General features: G+C 35.0%; 1 protein-coding gene across 1 annotated transcript in view; it reads right to left on the bottom strand.

Annotated features, from left to right (window-relative positions):
* Positions 1-3,158: 3,158 nt before the first annotated feature.
* LOC113057860 (probable phospholipid-transporting ATPase VB) overlaps positions 3,159-16,586 on the bottom strand; it is a 35,898-nt gene continuing 22,470 nt past the window's right edge. The window contains exons 10-21 of the mRNA XM_026225410.1: positions 15,834-16,365; positions 14,804-14,910; positions 14,597-14,723; positions 13,092-13,276; positions 10,499-10,805; positions 10,308-10,384; positions 9,044-9,169; positions 7,761-7,961; positions 7,035-7,115; positions 6,843-6,947; positions 5,544-5,731; positions 3,159-4,502 (exon numbers count right to left, since the gene is read on the bottom strand). Coding sequence (XP_026081195.1) covers positions 4,349-4,502; positions 5,544-5,731; positions 6,843-6,947; positions 7,035-7,115; positions 7,761-7,961; positions 9,044-9,169; positions 10,308-10,384; positions 10,499-10,805; positions 13,092-13,276; positions 14,597-14,723; positions 14,804-14,910; positions 15,834-16,365 — 2,190 coding nt within the window. The 3' untranslated portion in view covers positions 3,159-4,348. The remainder of the gene's footprint in view (positions 4,503-5,543; positions 5,732-6,842; positions 6,948-7,034; positions 7,116-7,760; positions 7,962-9,043; positions 9,170-10,307; positions 10,385-10,498; positions 10,806-13,091; positions 13,277-14,596; positions 14,724-14,803; positions 14,911-15,833; positions 16,366-16,586) is intronic.

Genomic DNA, 16,586 nt, shown 5'->3' with positions numbered 1-16,586 from the left:
ATCTGGACATGTTTGAAAATGAAGTAGCATGTCCACAATACAAACAGTAGCATAGTCTCTGTGAAATTATGAAGTAACTCTCGATGTAAAGGGTATGAGGAGCCCGCGGCTCTGATTCGGTCTCGTCAGCTCTGTTCTCACTCACATTTTATCTCATCTTTGACCGTGGTGTTTGTACATTTCTCCATCCTCTATAAAAACTGATGACACACCGGTTGATGACCCTTCCCTGAAGGTACTGGTGGCCAACAACAGTGACACGCTCAAGCTGCTGAAGATGAGCAGCTGTCCTCATGTGTCTCCTGCAGGTCAGTGCATCACCGTCTGAGTCACGCCAGATCTAATATGAACATATCAACTTGGTTTCAAGTCAAAAAATTGACCCCTTTATGTTTTCATATATACTCCTGGTCTTTTTGTGCATGATTTTATTCATTTAATATAAGATATAAGGCATGCCACTGAGAATGTACATAATTTTAAACTTGTACTTTTTTTCATAATCCAGACGTTTTATAAATTACTACACACAGCCTGCAAAATAATCATATTTGTTTTAACCTTAACAAGTCTTCAGACACACTGTATATAACATCATTGTTGGACTGAAGATTATTGTTTAAATGAAAATAAGTAACTTTGCAAGTTATGACAATGTGCAATTATTTTTTTTTTTTAAAACAACTCTCTTTGAAAACATCTTTGAAATAATGTATATGAATAATGAAATAATAAGATTCAAGATATACATTTGCAGTTACATGTTATAATGTCATAATTGTATAAAGTTGCAATTGTGTTGTAAAGTCAGAACTGCAAGATTTCCCCCCAGGATCGGACTTCAAGAAAATAAAAATGTTGTTGACAAGGGTGTAGAGTTTAGTAGAGTTCCTACCGATATCCAGTGACTACTAAATTGTCCCGTAGCAGTAATTTTGATCAAACAATTAAATGTCTGTTTTCTGCTGTTATTCCCCACCAAAGCCAAAATCAAACCTCTACACCATTGATTGTTAATACTGATTTAATTTTATAGTTAAAAGCACTATAATTTCTTTCTATTCGAGTTTGATTAAATGTAAGAATTTGACAAAAAAAGATGATGCATGTTTAATTAGGTTAGGAAAAAAAATTGGCTTATAAAGGTAAAAAATGGCCACCTTACAGAATATGAAGAATATCAAAAGTTTTGGGAGTCAGCTGTCAGCACGGTAACACACTCAACACAATATCGGCTAATTATCGGTATCGGACAAAAATTCGGAAATAAATAATATCGGTTATACATTTTTTGTCAATATCACACACCCTTATTGTCAAGTGTGTCCACAATGAAAGTGAATTGTAATCACCTCCCTTTGTTCTCCTGGGCCGGATTTGGCTTCCTAATATGATGCCCATGTGTAAGAAACAGCCGATACATGAAAAGATTTAGATATCCAGTCTAGACAAGCAGTCGGCAGGCACGGCAGATGTTAGACAGAATGGGATAATTAAAATTAAGCCTGGGAACATCTGATGACACATCTGGATCGTTAGTGTGGAGGAGCTGCTGTAGAAACAGGATTTGTGATTGGATTTGAATGCAAAGTGTTTATAGTTGCACACAAGTGCGCACACGTGAAATCGGTTCTTTATGTGAAATACACAGAATGGCCCTCTGGGACTTGTATTTTAGGGCCTAACCTTTCTTTTGTAGATCAGAATAGGGCTGGGCAATAAACAATATCAATGGACATTTTTATTCATTATGGATTAATCTAACAGACTAACACACAGCAGAAATAAAGGCGACAGCAACCAGTGCATGCGGCTGTGTATATGAATTAAGTCTGATACAAATTAAAACTTTGCTTGCTGTGTTTTCAGCATCTGTGTCTCACTAAATCAGGACATGAATGCATGAACTTTATCTCCAGAGTTCCTGCGAGAATCACTCCAGCAGCTTTACTCAAATACGCAAATACACACTGAAACTAAAAGACCTTCACAACAAACCATCAAAATAAAAGTCTGGTTTAACTTGAAGAAATTGTAACATAAATATATAACTATTGTATACTTAAATGTAATTCTTAAATTTATAATAATAAAAAACTATACTAAATTTGATATAGAAAATATATATTTTATATAAAAAAGTATGAAGAAAATTTATTCATTTTAAGGATTTTTTTTATTATTATTATTAATTTATACAGTTGTGTTGTGCCGCATCTCGCTTGACATATAAAAAATTCAATGTTTTGTTGTAAATTAATTTCATTTGATTAAGTTTTAAAAGCATGATCTGTTATTAATGGATTTCACTGGACACCATGTTTAATGAGAAATTTGTATTGAATCATTAACATCATCAATCAGAATCCAGAAGCAAAATGATGGGAAACCAAAACAGATTTAATGGGGCCCTAGATTAAAACGTAGCTTTGTGGAGTGTAAAGTTTTGTTTGCAAGGTCTAACAAAAATGTAGATAATATTTCCTTTAACATGTAATTGACATTAATAATGTCAATATCTTTTGGTGTGGAAACATTTTGTAATAATATTTTTAGACATATCATCCAACCCTAAATACAATTAATGTGCCTTTCACTGTATTTCACAAAACAACCATCAAATGAGCTCACTGGAAAGTGTTTACTGTACAGTATGTTTGTTACAATGTTTAATACTCTATAAAACATTTACATTTCAAAGGGAGGTCAATATTAGGAGTCATTCATTACTAAAGCTGTAACAAACTGTGGTATTGTTGTTGTTTTCCTTTTTTATACAAGTCTGTTATTTTTAAGTTGTAATTTGTATTTCTCTTGAATATATTTGCACTAGTCTGTGTTGAATAAAACAGTTACAGCCAACAAAAACTGGAAATAAAATTTTATTTAAAAATATTTTAATATTTTTTTAATCAGATTCACTTATTACTGAATTTCCAAATCAAGTTTGCTCATCATGAAAAACATCAATCATATTGCATCAATCATATTGCACATTTAAAAATAAAATTCTAATAATAGACATAAAAAAAAAACAAGTTTTTAAATATTGCATCTAATGGTAGGCTTATTTGTTTTTCTTTGACCTGTTATTAGCCATCTTTTTTTTCTTTTTAAAAAAAAATAAAATACAAATAATTTACATGCATACAATTTTACATTTAAATATTACATACAGATGTGTCATCACTTAATATATGAATCTGTGCAATTAAAAAAATGCATTCATATGCATATATTAGAAATATTTTTAATGTATCATTTCATTTAACAGTTTAATTCGGTTTACAACCTGAAGTATCTGCCCTTGAAGAAATCTTACAGCGAGTGTCTGCCTAAAAACAGTGTCATGTGGGTTTAATAAAGCATCAGTTGTTCTGACATTCAGACTTCAACCATCTTGTGTCTTCTCTCTCTCTCTCTCTCTCTCTCTCTCTAAATGGATGGTTGTGTTTGCAGTTTATCAGAGCACCACTAGATCGCAGAAGCGTCCCGTCAGAAACCCGCCTGACATGGTTACATAAAACCGCCTTGGGTTCTGCAAACAGAATCAACACAAGACACTCATTTTCATACTGAGCCTTGACTGTGGTGTGTGTTGCAACATGCTGGAAGGATGCGGAAACGAGCCGTGATCCGTCTGAGCGTGAGGTCATCACTGACCGCATCATGAGTGAAGAACGTCAGCCAGACGTCAGCAGGGCAATTAAATATTCAAAAACCAGCGCATGACTGTATGATCTGCCTTAGAGCATTAAACACACAGCCAACAAGCATTATGAGCCAATAAATTTATAAGGAATTCATAATAAGAAAAGGAAGATCCAGCCTCCTTAATCTCACTGTGGTGCTTGTATTTCTCTCAGCATGCACAACAAGCTCTGAATAAATGAGTCTAGATATTATGTAACATCTGCAAACCTCAATTATTACTTGAGCAGCTCAAAGCACAAGTGCATACAAATGTGGTCTGCATGACAACAGGAATTAGGTTGCACAGAAGGGAAAAGGCTCAGCTGCATCCATCGAACACATTACATTCATGCATGAGAAATAACACGCATGCACTGATGAAGTGTGGACCGTAAAGCCGAGTTCACAACAGCTGCCCAGACACAGATGCAGCAGTAAACCTATGAACTCTGTTTATGAGAGCAAAAAGGGTTTAGAAATTGAAACGCACAGGCTTCAAGTCAAAACACCGGTGCATGAGCACTGCACAAAGCAGCGTCCATGTGTGCAAAACAAAAATATGGGTTTCAGTTTGTTGCAATATTCAAGTTTTGTGGCATGGTGGTTCTCGGTGCACGAGGAAATGTGGCGCGCCGGACTGTGCTGTGTGTGTACTTTATGCGCTGGGAGAAGGAGAGATACACGTGTCTCTGAGACCACGCCACTCTCTGATCCGCTGCTCCCGATGGGACGGGGAGAGACGCTCGAGCTGTCGTGCGCGGAGGTGAGGGGAGGGCGCCAGTGTTCCCCTTAGGACATGCAAGGTGTACCTGAGAAAAAAAAAAAAAAAAAAACAGTGGGAAAGCTGAAGATAGTGCTTTTGAAATTCTGTGTTAACGTATGACATCTAAACATCTTCACTGATATGATGCTTTTTAGGGATGGGTATTGAGACCAAATGGATACATCTGATATATCATCTGAAAAATTAATAAATAAGCTTTCCATTGATGGTTTATTAGGATATATTTGGCCAAGATAAAAATATTTGAAGATCTGGAATCTGAGGGTGCAAAAAAATCTAAATATTGAGAAAATCATCTTTAAAGTTGTCCAAATTAATTCTTAGCAATACATATTACCAATCAAAAATTAAGTTTTTATATATTTACGGTAGGAAATTAAAAAAAATATCTTCATGGAACATGATCTTTACTTAATATCCTAATGATTTTGGCATAAAATTAAAATCTATAATTTTGACCCGTACATCTAGTAACTTGCATGTCATTAACATGATTAGCAAATTACTTACATGTCTCTAGCATGTTTTTAGCATGACTAGCAAGTGACTAACATGTTGCATGCATAACTAGCAAGTGACTAGCATATCATTAGTATGATTAGCAAGTGACTAGCATGTTTCTAGCATGATTAGCAAGTGACTAGCATATCATTAGTATGATTAGCAAGTGACTAGCATGTTCTTAGCAAGATTAGCAATTAACTGACATGTTGATAACATGATTAGCAAGTTACTAGCAGCTTGCTAGCATGATTATCAAGTAGCTACCATGTTGCTAGCATGATTAGCAAGTTCATTAACTAATCCAGCTAAAACCAGTTGATTCAGTAAAAAAACTGCTAAGATCAGCGTGGTGTGATTATCGGATGGGATGCATGCTACAAATGATTTTTCATAATATTTTGTTCATGCATCAACTCTAAACAGCAGAGTAAATGATGGCTTAATTTAAATTTTTGAGTGAACTGTCCCTTTATGAACTAATATCAGTTCATGCAATGAGTAAACCGATATTTTTGTCCCAACCCTAATGCTACACATAATGGTAGCGCTTAGCTTCGGTTACCTTGGTAGTAATGCAACAACCGTTGTTAAAATGCAGACGAGGTAGAACATGGGGTCAGCCATTTGTTTGTGCATGATCCAGTAGGGGTCAGACGGAGGGTTGCAGCTGATGCAGATGGCGCTGTAAGCCAGAGTCACGATGAAGTACACCAGCACGCTGCCGATCATGATCACCCAGTGCACCACAGTCTGCACGGCAAACAAAAAGAGGACATTTCAGGAAAAATACTGATACTTTGACATAAAGGGGAATCATTTAGATATGCTGTAACCTTAAAAACCTCTAAAGAGACAAAAAAAAAAAAATAATTACTTATTCAAATCTTGAATATTAACACACCCACTTTTATGTCATAAAATGCCGATTTGCCACCTGGCCAAAGTAATGTCGAGAGAAAGAAACAAGTTAGATTTGGTTGTTGTTAAACACTAGAAGAAGATAAATTTACTGCCATTGTACAATACTTCAGTGTAGTTTTAGTTGTATTTATGTACTATCATATTTTTTATATTTTGAATTAGCTGCAATTTGTATATTATTTGAATGTTTGTTTAATTTTTAGCAATTTTGTTATGTGCTTTTGTCATTTTTTTTTAAGTTTTGGTTTGGAAATAAATAACAATAAAACAATTATAATATTTTCCCAAATAAATTTCAAAATAGTAATTTTAATGCTTCAATGTTAACTTATTTCAGTTAGTAACTATGGTTTAGTTTTTCCATCTTATATTTAAGTTTTTATTATGAATTTATTTGAGAGTAGCCAGAATGTTTTTAACAGTTTAAGTTTAGTAATAGTTTAACCATATATAATAACCCTGCTACCATTCAAAAGTTTTGGGGCAGTAAAATTTTCATCATGCATTTATTTGATGAAATGTACAGAAAAACATTGGGAAAATATTATTACAATTAAAAATAAGTCTTTTCTGTCTGAATATCTGTTTAAAAGTAATTTATTTCTGTGATCAAAGCTGAATTTTCAGAATCATTACTCCAGTCTTCAGTGCCACATGATCTTCAGAAATCATTCTAATATGCTGATTCGATGCTCAAGATACAATTCAGATTTTTCAGGACACTATAATGAAAATAAAGTTTAAAAACAGCATTTATTTGTCTTCACTGTCACTTTTGATCAATTTATTGCATCCTTGTGTATATATATATATATATATATATATATATATATATATATATATATATATATATATATACTCATTCATATCAGCATTGTTAAGAATAGGATTTGGGTTGTGATCGTCTTGTGCAGTGATGAAGTGGAGTGTATAAACTCACCCAACTCTTGATCTCAATGGCCAGATGCAGGATGATGGTGAACAGAGACACTGTGTTCATGGGAGTGCCGAATGCGAATATGCCAATGTCTGAACCATTGTATGTCTTGAGAAAGTAAAAGCATTGATCAGATGACAAGTTACCCGGAAACACATGACAGAAACAGACGAGAGACTGCACAGATGTTCTCACCCAGTATGGAATAAAGAAGCACACGAGACTCTGATAGAAAGCATCGAGAATCGCAATCCAAAATGTTGAACGTCTGTAGCCCTGTATTCAAACAATATTCAGTTAAAAGCAGAACATTTCAATAATGTCATATTCATAGCCATTTGTTAACAGTGAGTGGCTTGTTCACCCATTTTTAACTCATTTTTAATTTCTGACTTTTCACTGTTATACTGCAGGGGGCGCTATTACACATATTCCAAATGAGGAAAGAATCTCTGGGTCGAAAAACGGCGAAGAAGAAGCAGAAACAGCATATGTAAAATAATCAACAAATGTTAAACAGCATACAAACAAAAACTTTCTAACGTTATCAAATAAAATCTCGAACCTGGAAGTTGTTTAGGATGTTTTGTGGGTGTTGACAAAGAGATCGACTCTATGTTTAAAAAATGTAACACATGGTGGAAAAAGGAGTTAAAAATTACAAAAAGGCCTTGCATAGCAACTTTAGTCTAACTGTTATATTTATATGAACAGGTTTCTATGCTTGTAACCATGGTTTCTATAAAACAAACTATGGGGTTTGTTTTGAAAATAATACATTGATGCATTTAGAAATTTATTGCTACTGCCATAGTTGAATGATTCTTAATGATTCCGACAACAAAAAGTCGTAGTTATCCCAGATTGAGTTAATATAGTAACGTAGTAATAGATTGACCTCTCTCAGACGGGATCTCTCACCTCCGAGTGCTGTCCTCTCTTATAGAGCTCAGGCAGGCTCAGTAATGTGGAGTCTGACACCTCTTTCTCCATGATCCCAAACATGATGGGAGGAGCAGAGGTGAAGAACAGGTTGAAGAATATCATGAGCCAGTAGTCGATCATGGCTGTGGCGGAGAAGCCGCAGAAGAACTGATACCAGAACAGCAGATTCACGTAGGCCTGAGTGGGACGACACAGGTTCATTAGTGAGTGCTAGTGCTAACTAATCAGATTCATCAGAAGGGTTTTTAAGATGGAACAGAATACGATTCATTACAAATCAGGTTTTCGTGATGAAATAAACGAATGCCTTTTTACAGTCACTGTACCATTCAGAAGTCTCTAATGTGCATCAAGGCTGCATTTATTTAAAATAACCCTCTAGTTTCATATATTTCATAAGTAATGAATTCCTGTAATGGCAAAGTAGTTTTTTTCACCATCATTACTGCAGTCTGAAAACATCTGTGCTGTTTTTGTAGAAACCGTGATACTTTTTTTTCTCCCAGGATTTAATAATTAATAGAAATGAAAATATTAAAAAATATATTTATTTGAAATAGAAGGCTTCAATGACAATTCATGGAAGCCGAAGGCTGTTTCCGTCATTGAATAAGAAATGTAAAAAGTAATTGCAACTTTTTATTTCGCAACTCAGACTTCTCTCTCAGAATTGTGAGACATAATTCACAACTGCAAGTTATAACGACCAATTTAGAGGAAAAAAGGACTGACTTTATTACTAACAATTGCATGCTTTATATTCATAATTGTAAGATATAAACTATACAGTATATAGTTCACACACACACACACACACACACACACACACACACACACACACATATATAGTTCACAATTCTGACTTTTTGTCATAATTGTGTTTATATCTCTCAATTCTGAGAAAACAAGTCAGAAAAGTTGAAGTTACCTTTTTATTTTTAAGTCAACTGCGGAAACAACTTCCATAAAAATTTTATGTGTCCTACCTCTATGAAAGTATTAATACCTTAAATTAAAAATAAAACTCGAAAGTTTTGAACAGCTGTGTAGGTCACACTTATTATTATAAACAATTTTTGACACATCGGCAACACTTTGATACATTTGAAATGAAAAATTCAAATGTATCAAAGTCACAAATGTATCAAGAATTTGCATTATTGAAACGTTATTTTCCTGTTTAACACTGTAAAACTACTTTGACGCCACTAATTACTTAAATCAAATGTAACAAAATCGGCTGCTATGGTGATAATTACCACATTCTTGTAGAAGAAGTAGATGACCATGTTGGCCAGTCTGGAGTAGCACCAGTGTCCGTGAACCAGCAGCAGTCTTTGCAGGTGTTTGAAGCGTGTGATGGCAAAATCACTGGCCATGACAGCCTGCAGAACACAAACACTGCATGAAATCATCTTTATTACTATAGTCCACTTCAGACGATCTACTAACTACAAGTAACTGTGCAAATACAGTACATGTTGACTGACCCTCATTAGGTTATGGGTAGCAGACACTGGGTAGTAACTTTTATTTAAAAAAAAAAAAAATTATAAAAAAATAAAATAAAAATAAAATAAAAGATACTTTTAGCTTTTTTTTTATCAATAATGTATGTTTTTGTCACAAAACTGCACGCAGACATGTAGGCTGAGGATCCAACCACAATAGTTTATTAGAAGAATAATCCATAATCGTAATCAACACAGGCATGAGGTCAAACACAATAAGCAGTCCAAACAATGAGTTCAGAGTTGAGGAAACAAGCAGAACAACAGGAACCAGGAGAAAAGGCTTAAAACCACAGCTGAGACATGTGCAAGACTCAGCAAAGAATAACAGAGAACCAGGCTTTTATAGGGAGAGCTGACAAGGCCAACGAGACACAGGTGCAAACAATTAGTGCTGATGTGACTGAGCAAAGGATTATGGGACATGAAGTTCGTGAAGCAGAAAGAGTCTTGGATGGAACAGCCGGAGATCGTGATGGTTATACAGTAATAAGTTAGATAAAAAATAATCTAAAAAGTAGTCAGAATACATTACGTTACTAACTACAATTTTCATCGTGTAATCTGCAATCAGTAATTGACTACAGTTTGTAAGTAATCTACTCAGCACTGTAAGTTAGTAGAATAAGTTGACATGTACTTGCACTTAACGTACTTATAGTCAGCAGAATGTCTAAAGTGGATTCACAAAACAAAATATTTCTTATAAATTATTTATTTGTGCACATCATTATATAAGTGACTTGGAATATTTCATTTAAAGAGGATAACATGCCCCTCCCCAATTCTTGATTAGACAAAATCAAGCCCCGCCCCGCCCCACATTTGTTCTTATGCGACAAGTCATTTTTTTCAGATATGTCACAATAGGTAAGAAAAATACATCACAATATCCTTTTCATGCTCACTTAAAACATTCCTAAACTAGTCAATCAGAAAAATAAATTACGGTTTTATTGATTGATACACTATCTTCACCTGGGAGTGAGTTATAAAGCACAAAAACACAAACCTGCATCCCCTCCTGTCCAGAAACTCCAATACCGACGTCTGCAGCTTGAATCATGTTCACATCATTGGCGCCATCACCTGCATGAACACAAATCATAATGTACCGCAACAGAAAACCAATGTACTTCACGAACCTGCGGAACAGTCATCTTATAAATGATTTCACAAAGCTCAAATGGAAGGTTTCATTACCTACGGCGAGGGTCATGACCCTCAGTTTCTGCCGAATGAGTTTAACCACGGCGCTCTTCTGCAGCGGCGTCACTCGACAGCAGAGCACCGCTCGACAGTGTTTGCAGAGCTCCACGAACTGCTCCACCAGCTCGTCTGACATGGCCATGCTCAGAGTCGACCCGTCTATCACCAGCCCGATACTGGGCTCCATCAGAGGGCCAGTGAACGCTGAACTATAACCCCTGAACTGAGGGTCTGCTCCGGGAGACAGTGTACTCCGTCGCAGCTCTCCCAGTGTGTCTTCAACCCTCATTTTAAACACAGACTGCAATATAACAGAGACTCTGTCAGTATTTTGAAAAACAGTCTGTCAAGTATCACGTTTGCATTTTTGTTGCATGTTTTTAAAATGCATCTGCTTTTACATGATAATGAATGCAATAAACTGGTAATTAAGTTTACACCACCATTTAAAAGTTTTTCCATGGTGAGATTTTTTTATATATGTTTTATGTTCACCAAGGCTGCATTTATATATGTTCAAAAATATAGTAAAAATGGTGAAATGTTCTGTATGTTTTCTATGTGAATATATGTTAATGTGCATTTTATTTCTGTGATGTGCAGGTGTATTTTCAGCATCATTCCTCCAGTCTTCAGTGTCACATGGTCTTCAGAAATCATTCTAATATGATGATTTATGAGTGTTATCAATGTTGAAAACAGTTGTGCTACTTCGTATCTTTAAGGAAACGGTGATACATTTTATTTTTCAGGAATCACCGATGATTAGAAGGTTCAAAAGAACAGCATTTACTTGAAATCGAAATCATTTCTTTCATTAAAAATCTTATTGACTCCAAACTTTTGAATGGTAGGATACCTATAATTAAATGTATTCTTTCTCTATACATTTTTAGTCAAAATTATATTAGAGATAGATAACAGACTAACATAGCAGTCAAGACAACAACATCACAGTTGTTCTAAGCCAATGAGCTTCCATCTAAGCTGTGATGTCAGCATCTCCCATCATGCTTTAAAGATCATCTGCTGCATTTTTATCACAAGAGCACTGCGGCACATGCTAGCATGACAGCACATTAAGCATTTCATATCTGATCCTAAGTGAGATTACTTGAATGGATATGCCATCTTGCAATGACATCATGATCTAATTAATATTCATGAGCTGTGACATCATCGTGTCGTGAAGTCACATCCACATACTTCAGTCTGGCACTGCTATGTGTTTTAACATGCCTACACTATAAAAAAAAAAAAAAAAACAGTATAAGATGGTGATAAATGATCTTGTACCTCATGAAAAACTAGGACAACGGAAAGTGAAGGTTTTAGATGCACAAAATGAGGCATTTCATAAAATGTGCGTAAAATAATATGTGGAAGACTTCGGGAAGAGATTTAATGTTGAAATGAAACTAGAACGGTTTCCTGTCCTCCTCAGAAGTGTGAAAATGGGATTACAGACCAGCAACATGAGCCATTCAGACCGGTGAATGCACTTTTTCTCAGCGCTTTTCAACACAGACTCAAGCAGACACGAAATGAAAAACAGCATATCTGACGAATTATTGCAAGATCGTTTATGTGTTTGAACAAGCTATGGAAAACTTCACTCTTGAGGACATGAAACGGTCTAACATTGAAGCCTCTGTCGTCCCAGATAAACAAATTAACCCTCGAACAAGATGCACAACACATGAGAAATACTCCACGTGCTCTTATTGAGATATCAGTTTAAGAATGCTAATGTACGCCCATGTTTTGGTGCCATGTAAAATAAAAATAAATAAAAATCTAAGAATATAATTAAATATTTTGAGAATAAAGTCGAGATCACAATTACAAGAATAAAGTCGGAGTAATATGAGATTAAATTCAGAATAATTTGAAAATAAAGTCAAAATGACGAGAAAATTACAATCAATATAAGATTAAATGTGTAATACTTTGAGAATAAAGTCAAAATTATGACAATAAAGTAAAAGCAATACAAGATTAATTGTAATAAATCTTGGCTTTATTATCAAAATATTATGAATAAAGTCATAGCAATAACAGATTAAATTTGTAATATTTTGAGAATAAAATCACAATTTTGAAAAAATTCTGAGCAATATTAGATACAATTTGTAATATTTTGAGAATAATGTCATAGCAATATGAGATTAAATTTCTAATATTTTGATAATAAAATCTAAATTCTGATACAACTATGATCAATATTTTGAAAATAAAGTCAAAATTATATGAGAAAATAATGAGCAATATGAGATTAAATTTTTAATATTTTGAGAATAAAGCCAAAATTTTGAGAATAAAGTCATAGCAACACAAGATTAATTATCTTAATGTTTTGAGAGTAAAGTAGTATATTGCTTGAATAAAGTTAATTAATGTGAAAATTCTACCTGTTCTACCAATCTTCACATGTATTTAATGTTATGAATTTATTTTAAAAACATTATGACTTTAATCTCATACTGCTACAACTTTTTTCTCGTAAATTAGACTTTATTTTAAAATACTTGACACTAAAACACCACTAGTTAGCATTAGCTAGGCACAGACTAGCACACTGAAGTACCTTCCTGTTGGTGCTGAAGGTGAACACCAGGTCCTCATGCTCCAGCAGCTTGCAGGAGTAAGCGATGTTGATGGCCGTCTCGGGTTTGTCCCCTGTCAGCACCCATACCTGCATGCCAGCCCGTCTCAGAGCCTGGATGGTTTCTGGGACACTTTCTTGGAGACGGTCCTCAATGCCGGTGGCTCCTGTGGGAGACTCCAGAAGGTCAGTTTACATTTCATGTCCCGAAACTGTGACTTTGAATGTTATCTTATGATTACACTCTTAAAGGGGACATCGGATGCGAAATTCACTTTTAAATAATAAAAACTACAATGATAAAAATACATTCACTACTTTTTTTTTTAATCCCGAAAAAACCTCAACAGTATCAATAATCAAGCCGTTTAGATTTTCTGAGCACTATGACATCATACTGCGCAGGCCACGCCCACAACCGCTGATGGACTGTCCCGTATTTGCATATCTCCGCTTTCAGCCAGTTGTATGATGTCTGCAGTTTTCTTGGCGCTCAAGCAGCTGTATTGACAACAATGCCTTGTTCTATGGAATAGGGGGCGGGGTCAGCAGAGCTCATTAGCATTTAAAGAGACATGCACCGAATCGGGTTGCTGTGTACAGAGCTGTTTTTCACAAGGCAAAAAGGGTGTTATTGATTCTCTCATGGGATAGAAAAAATTCTGTGTTTTTATCCACAGTTCTGACTTTTATTACTAATCTGAGAGTAAAGTTAATCAATTTCGAAAAATTTACTTGGGGGTGGGGGGATTGTGAAATACAAACTCGGGGAAAGATTTGGGTAAAAAAGTCAGAACTGCAAGATGGAAACTGAATTTAAGGGGAATAGGACTGAAATTACAGATATAAACTCGCAATTGTAAAAAAAAAAAAAAAAAAAAAAATCAGAATTGTCCAATAAAATGTCTCAATTTTTTTTTCCATGGTATTATCAAACAACCAAAAACAAAAATCTGAGATGTAAACTCAGAATTTTTCAGGTGGAAAATATTGTCCGAAAAAAAAGAAAAAGGAAAAATCTGAATTATGAGATAAAATGTTGCAATTACTTAGATTTTTTTAAACCATGGCAGAAACAATAAAACTGAACTTGTAAACATGTAAACTCATAATTTAGAGCAAAAAACAAATAAAAACTTGTGAGATGTAGAGTCACAATGAACTTCGATTGTTAATCTAAAAAATAGATAAAAAGTTGCAATCTTTTATTCCCCAGATTTAATGTAAACTCCGATTTCAGAGAAAAAAGTCAGAATTGCACGGTATTAACTCACAATTGCAAGTTCCATAGGGTTTCTTAACAGATGAAAAAGGAAAGAACCCTGCCTCTTTAATTATTATTATTTTTTAACTAACATCCTCTTCACACTTAGAAGAAAATGGTTCTTGTATGAAGTGTTCACTGAAAGGGTTTCTGGGAAACCCCAAATAGTTCTTCTGAATGCTTTATTTTTAAGAGTGGCACATGAAGGGAGCGCAGACTGTACCCAGCAGAGTGAAGCTGCTCTCGATGAAGTTTGCGGTTTCCATCAGACGCTCCTCTTTCTCATCTATGGCCGACAGAGCCTCCTGTCTGAGCGCAGACCAGGCCCTGAACTCCTGCTCACTGATGACCTTCAGAGAACAACACACAGCTTCACATCAGCACCGCTCATCAAGTAGTCTCACTACAACTATCTCTGCAAAACTTCTACCTTTTTGGCAAAGCACAGCGTCCGTAATCCATTCCTGGCGTACATGTCAAGGTCTCTTTGAGTTTTTACAGCCGTTTGCTTCGCCTCACTGTACACTTGTGACATATCTGTGAAAAACAAGCGACACACTCACATTCGAATCTGCAACGAAATTACATTTCATCTGAATGCTGGAAACTTCAGTTTTAGTCTGTTTCTTTGCTATTGAGAGCTATCGTATGATTTCAGAAAACTTACAGTGCACAAATCATTTGGATCACTATATTTGATATTATATCTTTTTAGCTCGGTTTTTGTTCCATTAAAAAAATAAACAAAGTATTGTTTAATTTAAACAAGCAATTTATTTGAACCGTCTTTATTTTGGTTTAAATAAAATAAATAAATGATGAAACATTTGTGAAAACTGTAAAAAACATTAAATTATTAACAATTAAATTTAATTAAGCTGTATTTAAGAGAAAATGTGATACATATAAACTACCAAAATTGTAAACTCATTTATGTCGAATTAATTGTGTCTATATTAAAATAGATTTTTTTACTTTCAAAATGAGAACAGGACATGTAATTATGATTTTTTTTTTTAAGAGAAATGTATACTTTTATTCAACAAGGACACATTCAATTGATAAAAAAAAAGTTATAAAGACATTTATAATGTTACAAATACTTCTAATCAAATAAATGTTGTTCTTTTGAACTTTCTATTCACTAAAAAAATCCTGAAAAATTAAATGTATCAAGGTTTCCTCAAAAATATTGTGCAGCACAACTGTTTTCAACGTTGATAATCAGAAATGTTTCTTGAGCAGTAAATCATCACATTATTCTGATTTCTGAAGATCATGTGACACTGAAGACTGGAGGAATGATGCTGAAAATACAGCGGAGCATCACAGAAATAAATTACACTTTAACACAGATTCACACAGAAAACTGCTATTTTACATTTTAAAAATATTTCCCAATTTTTCTTTATTTTTTAATGTTGTACGCTGCCTCATGTTTTTGATCTTTCATTGCTCACCTGTAAAAACATTGCCCAGTCTCTCCATGATGGCAGAATCAGCTCCTTTCGTGTACATGATGATTTCTTTAGTGTGTGGATGTCGCACTATGATGGACATCCTCCTCCTCGTGGAGTCGAAGGTCAGGATGTCCAGCACCTCAAACTTCAGCAGCGCTCCATCGGGCAGCTTGACGGTCACATAATGAGGAGTGCGCTCCACCATGGTGAACCCATAAGCCTTTGCTGCGTGTATCAGAGCGGCCTCATCTGGGCTGTGGGCCTCGTAACACATCTCCTCCGACCCAGACAGACCGCTTTTAACCTTGCGTTCACTTGAAATGTCCTTCTGCCCCGTGGCGTCTGAGACGTCGGAGCTGTGAAACCCGTCGGACTCGTCTTCATCGATGGAGAAAGGATCTCTGAGTGTCTCTCCTCTTCTCTTGAAGAACCTCATGGAGGTGAACACCTTCCCCAGACCACACTTTCTGAACCACTGCCGCATGTTATGAAATGAACCTCCTGAGTATGAGGAGCTACGGCGCCCTTTGACCTAGAAAAGTACGAGTAATTATTTGCATTATTACACACTTTAACTGCATTATTGCATTGCATGCCAATTTAGCTTGTAGAGTTCCCTTAGGTCCAAAATTTATTTTCAAGTCTGTTTAATAAAGTCTTCAAATGATGAATCAAGAACAAAGTAAAAAAAACTAACATTATACTTTATGAGTGCATTGCATTAATACAGTATATAGCGCAATGGGATCTGTT

This window comes from Carassius auratus, chromosome 39 (assembly GCF_003368295.1).
Source record: "Carassius auratus strain Wakin chromosome 39, ASM336829v1, whole genome shotgun sequence".
Taxonomy (NCBI): domain Eukaryota; kingdom Metazoa; phylum Chordata; class Actinopteri; order Cypriniformes; family Cyprinidae; genus Carassius; species Carassius auratus.
This window is presented reverse-complemented; position numbering and strand designations above follow the sequence as displayed.